At 41.9% G+C, this 5,835-nt stretch overlaps 1 protein-coding gene across 1 annotated transcript in view; it reads right to left on the reverse strand.

Moving 5' to 3' along the window:
• asap1a (ArfGAP with SH3 domain, ankyrin repeat and PH domain 1a) overlaps window positions 1-5,835 on the reverse strand; it is a 28,594-nt gene that overhangs the window by 20,579 nt on the left and 2,180 nt on the right. Inside the window, exons 2-5 of the mRNA XM_046051180.1 lie at window positions 1,136-1,208; window positions 654-781; window positions 488-562; window positions 309-358 (exon numbers count right to left, since the gene is read on the reverse strand). Coding sequence (XP_045907136.1) covers window positions 309-358; window positions 488-562; window positions 654-781; window positions 1,136-1,208 — 326 coding nt within the window. The remainder of the gene's footprint in view (window positions 1-308; window positions 359-487; window positions 563-653; window positions 782-1,135; window positions 1,209-5,835) is intronic.

The raw sequence follows: 5,835 nt of genomic DNA on the forward strand, positions 1-5,835 counted from the left end.
GCAGCTACGCCCACTTCTTTATACGGTCTGTGATAGGAACGCACAAAAATATTCTGATTTATAACACGTGCACGTCGCACGCTGATTTCCCTTCATAAATCACAATCAACTTCAAATTTGGTACATGAGAAGCAGCACGCCGCCATCGCCAGCAGCATGCATTACAGTGACACCCTCCCTCAAAGGGATTACAGGTGTAAATGATCATGCAGCCAAATAAACATTATAAATAAGTTCCAGCAGAGGAGAGGCTGCAGGTCTCTAAGTGGAACAGAAGGACCTGGTTCTCTCTTTTCAAAAACACTCACAGCTTGGTCTCGTAGTCCTTCCAGGCTTTATCAAAGGGTTTCTTCAGATCCTGAAACAGAAAAGAAAACACATGAACACTGAGCTTCACTGAACAAACCAACGTTTAGAAAATCAAAGAGTTAAAAATGAGATGAGAAAAACTTTAGAGAATAATAATAATATTAAAATCCAGTCTCACCCCTTTAACTCCCTTCAGATCTCCCTTTAACAGCGAGTCCAGAGTGAAGACCACGTTATGGCTCAGACTCTGCAGCTGAGGAGGAGACACAATGACTTTACTTCACTGTCGTAACAGCTGAACCCCTCTGACTGACTGATGAATGATTGATTGACAGCTGACTGACCAGGTTCTTCAGCAGAGCAGCCAGTTCTTTAACGAGGCAGGAGAACTTAACGAAGGCGGCTCCCAGTTCAAAGTTTCCTCCCAGTCTCTCAAGAGCCTGGCTGAAGCTCTCCTGGTTCCCAGCATGCTCTACTCCACCACAACAACATCAACAACAACAACAACATCATCAATCCTGTCTTTAAAGAGTAACTTAACAGCGGTGATGTCACAGTGTACAAGAGTCAGCCGTGACATCACTGCAGCGAGCTGACAAGTTAAACCACTGGAGGTTAATAGATAATATATACAAATTAATGATGAGGTTTTGTTTTTTCAATTAATTAATTAATTGTTTGGTTTTCAAAAAAGAAGAAATTCTGGAGATGTCATCAAATTGTTTTTGTCAGAAAAACTCAACATCCTCAAAACACTCTAAGCAGAGAATCAACCGATGAACTGACTTAGGTTTGAGCCCTAAAGGGACCAGGATCTGATCTGTACCTTGTCCTGAGTTGTAGATGGATTTCACAGACTTCTTCACCTTCTGCAGGGCTGAGCGGTCCTGATCCAGAGCCTGCAGACAGACAAGGAAACATTACATCATCATGTAAAACAACAAACAATTAATCAAAAACAACAAAACTACCAACGACGGAAACAACGATGACAACAATTTACATGTTACATCTGAGCAGTCAGTAACACATCTGAGGTAATACTGTGTGTTACTGTGTGTAACTGTGTGTAACTGTGTGTAACTGTGTTTTACTGTGTGTTACTGTGCGAACTGTGCGTTACTGTGTGTAACTGTGTGTAACTGTGTGTTAATGTGTGTTACTGTGTGTGTAACTGTGTGTGTTACTGTGTGTTACTGTGCGTTACTGTGTGTTACTGTGTGTGTTACTGTGTGTGTTACTGAGTGTTACTGTGTGTTACTGAGTGTTACTGTGTGTTACCGTGTGTTGCCGTGTGTTACCGAGTGTTACCGAGTGTTACCGAGTGTTACCGAGTGTTACCGTGTGTTAACGAGTGTTACCGAGTGTTACCGTGTGTTAATGAGTGTTACTGTGTGTTACTGAGTGTTACTGTGTGTTACTGAGTGTTACTGTGTGTCACTGTGTGTGTTACTGTGTGTTACTGTGTGTTAATGAGTGTTACCGAGTGTTACTGTGTGTGTTACTGAGTGTTACTGTGTGTTACTGAGTGTTACCGTGTGTTACTGAGTGTTACTGTGTGTTACTGTGTGTGTTACTGTGTGTGTTACTGAGTGTTAATGAGTGTTACTGTGTGTTACTGTGTGTTACTGAGTGTTACTGTGTGTTACTGTGTGTTAATGAGTGTTACCGAGTGTTACCGAGTGTTACCGAGTGTTACCGAGTGTTACTGTGTGTGTTACTGAGTGTTACTGTGTGTTACTGTGTGTTACTGTGTGTTACTGTGTGTTACTGAGTGTTACTGTGTGTTACTGTGTGTTAATGAGTGTTACTGTGTGTTACTGAGTGTTACTGTGTGTTACCGTGTGTTACCGTGTGTTAATGAGTGTTACTGTGTGTTACTGTGTGTTAGTGTGTGTAACTGTGTGTTACTGTGTGTGTTACCGTGTGTTAATGAGTGTTACTGTGTGTAACTGTGTGTTAGTGTGTGTAACTGTGTGTTACTGAGTGTTACTGAGTGTTACTGCGTGTTACTGTGTGTGTTACTGAGTGTTACTGAGTGTTACTGAGTGTTACTGTGTGTGTTAATGAGTGTGACTGAGTGTTACTGAGTGTTACTGTGTGTTACCGAGTGTTACTGAGTGTTACTGAGTGTTACTGTGTGTTACCGAGTGTTACCGTGTGTTACCGTGTGTTTTACTGAGTGTTACTGTGTGTTACCGAATGTTACCGAGGGTTACCGTGTGTTACCGTGTGTTACCATGTGTAACCGTGTGTTACTGAGTGTTACTGTGTGTTACTGTGTGTGTTACTGTGTGTTACTGTGCGAACTGTGCGTTACTGTGTGTAACTGTGTGTTAATGTGTGCAACTGTGTGTTACTGTGTGTTACTGTGTGTTACTGTGTGTGTAACTGTGTGTAACTGTGCGTTACTGTGCGTTACTATGTGTTAGTGTGTGTAACTGTGTGTTACTGTGTGTGTTACTGTGTGTGTTACTGAGTGTTACTGTGTGTGTTACTGTGTGTTACCGTGTGTTAATGAGTGTTACTGTGTGTGTTACTGTGTGTGTTATTGTGTGTTACTGAGTGTTACTGTGTGTGTTACTGTGTGTGTTACTGTGTGTTACCGAGTGTTACCGTGTGTTACCGTGTGTTAATGAGTGTTACTGTGTGTTACTGAGTGTTACTGTGTGTTAATGAGTGTTACTGTGTGTTACTGTGTGTTAATGAGTGTTACTGTGTGTTACTGTGTGTTAATGAATGTTACTGTGTGTTACTGAGTGTTACCGTGTGTTACCGTGTGTTACCGTGTGTTAATGAGTGTTACTGTGTGTTACTGTGTGTTAGTGTGTGTTACTGTGTGTTACTGTGTGTGTTACTGAGTGTTACTGAGTGTTACTGCGTGTTACTGAGTGTTACTGTGTGTTACCGAGTGTTACTGAGTGTTACTGTGTGTTACTGTGTGTTACCGAATGTTACCGAGGGTTACCGTGTGTTACCGTGTGTTAATGAGTGTTACTGTGTGTTACTGTGTGTTACCGTGTGTTAATGAGTGTTACTGTGTGTGTAACTGTGTGTAACTGTGCGTTACTGTGCGTTACTGTGCGTAACTGTGCGTTACTGTGTGTGTTACTGTGCGTTACTGTGCTTTACTGTGTGTTAGTGTGTGTAACTGTGTGTTACTGTGTGTGTTACTGAGTGTTACTGAGTGTTACTGTGTGTTACTGTGTGTGTTACTGAGTGTTACTGTGTGTTACCGAGTGTTACCATGTATTACCGTGTGTTAATGAGTGTTAGTGTGTGTAACTGTGTGTTACTGTGTGTGTTACTGTGTGTGTTACTGTGTGTGTTACTGAGTGTTACTGAGTGTTACTGCATGTTACTGTGTGTTACCATGTGTTAATGAGTGTTACTGAGTGTTACCAAGTGTTACCGTGTGTTACCGAGTGTGACTATGTGTGTTACTGAGTGTTACCGAGTGTTACTGAGTGTTAATGTGCGTTTCTGAATGTTACTGTGTGTTACCGAGTGTTACCGAGTGTTACTGTGCGTTAATGTGGGTTTCTGAATGTTACTGTGTGTTACCGAGTGTTACCGAGTGTTACCGTGTTACCGAGTGTTACTGTGTGTTACTGAGTGTTACCGAGTGTGACTATGTGTGTTACTGAGTGTTACCGAGTGTGACTATGTGTGTTACTGAGTGTTACCGAGTGTTACTGAGTGTTAATGTGCGTTTCTGAATGTTACTGTGTGTTACCGAGTGTTACCGAGTGTTACTGTGCGTTAATGTGGGTTTCTGAATGTTACTGTGTGTTACCGAGTGTTACCGAGTGTTACCGTGTTACCGAGTGTTACTGTGTGTTACTGAGTGTTACCGAGTGTGACTATGTGTGTTACTGAGTGTTACCGAGTGTGACTATGTGTGTTACTGAGTGTTACCGAGTGTTACTGAGTGTTAATGTGCGTTTCTGAATGTTACTGTGTGTTACCGAGTGTTACCGAGTGTTACTGTGCGTTAATGTGGGTTTCTGAATGTTACTGTGTGTTACCGAGTGTTACCGAGTGTTACCGTGTTACCGAGTGTTACTGTGTGTTACTGAGTGTTACCGAGTGTGACTATGTGTGTTACTGAGTGTTACCGAGTGTGACTATGTGTGTTACTGAGTGTTACCGAGTGTTACTGAGTGTTAATGTGCGTTTCTGAATGTTACTGTGTGTTACCGAGTGTTACCGAGTGTTACTGTGCGTTAATGTGGGTTTCTGAATGTTACTGTGTGTTACCGAGTGTTACCGAGTGTTACCGTGTTACCGAGTGTTACTGTGTGTTACTGAGTGTTACCGAGTGTGACTATGTGTGTTACTGAGTGTTACCGAGTGTGACTATGTGTGTTACTGAGTGTTACCGAGTGTTACTGAGTGTTAATGTGCGTTTCTGAATGTTACTGTGTGTTACCGAGTGTTACCGAGTGTTACCGTGTGTTACCGAGTGTTAATGTGCGTTTCTGAATGTTACTGTGTGTTACAGAGTGTTACCGAGTGTTACTGAGTGTTACCGTGTGTTACCGTGTGTTACCGAGTGTTACTATGTGTGTTACTGAGTGTTACTGAGTGTTACTGAGTGTTACCGTGTGTTAATGAGTGTTACTGTGTTTTACCGAGTGTTACCGTGTGTTACCGTGTGTTACCGAGTGTTACTGACTGTTACTGAGTGTTACTGAGTGTTAATGTGCGTTTCTGAATGTTACTGTGTGTTACCGAGTGTTACCGTGTGTTACCGTGTGTTACCGTGTGTTACCGAGTGTTACCGTGTGTTACTATGTGTGTTACTGTGTGTTACTGAGTGTTAGTGAGTGTTAATGTGCGTTTCTGAATGTTACTGTGTGTTACCGTGTGTTACCGTGTGTTACAGTGTGTTACTATGTGTGTTGCTGTGTGTTACCGAGTGTTACTGAGTGTTAATGTGCGTTTCTGAATGTTACCGAGTGTTACCGAGTGTTACTGTGTGTTAATGAGTGTTACTGTGTGTTACTGAGTGTTACTGTGTGTGTTACTGAGTGTTACTTTGTGTTACTGACTGTTACTGAGTGTTACCGTGTGTTACCGTGTGTGTAACCGTGTGTTACTGTGTGTGTTACTGTGTTACTGAGTGTTACTGTGTGTTACTTTGTGTTACTTTGTGTTACTGTGTGTGTTACCGAGTGTTACTTTGTGTTACTGACTGTTACTGACTGTTACCGTGTGTGTTGAAAAGCCCCGAATGAACAGAGGAAGTAGAGTTTAATTGGAAAAGCCCCAACTGAACAGAGGAAGTAGAGTTTAATTTGAAAAGCCTCTAATGAACAGAGGAAGTAGAGTTTAATTTGAAAAGCCCCTAATGAACAGAGGAAGTAGAGTTTAATTTGAAAAGCCCCTAATGAACAGAGGAAGTAGAGTTTAATTTGAAAAGCCCCTAATGAACGGAGGAAGTAGAGTTTAATTTGAAAAGCCCCTAATGAACAGAGGAAGTAGAGTTTAATTTGAAAAGCCTCTAATGAACAGAGGAAGTAG

This window comes from Micropterus dolomieu, linkage group LG06 (assembly GCF_021292245.1).
Source record: "Micropterus dolomieu isolate WLL.071019.BEF.003 ecotype Adirondacks linkage group LG06, ASM2129224v1, whole genome shotgun sequence".
Lineage (NCBI taxonomy): Eukaryota > Metazoa > Chordata > Actinopteri > Centrarchiformes > Centrarchidae > Micropterus > Micropterus dolomieu.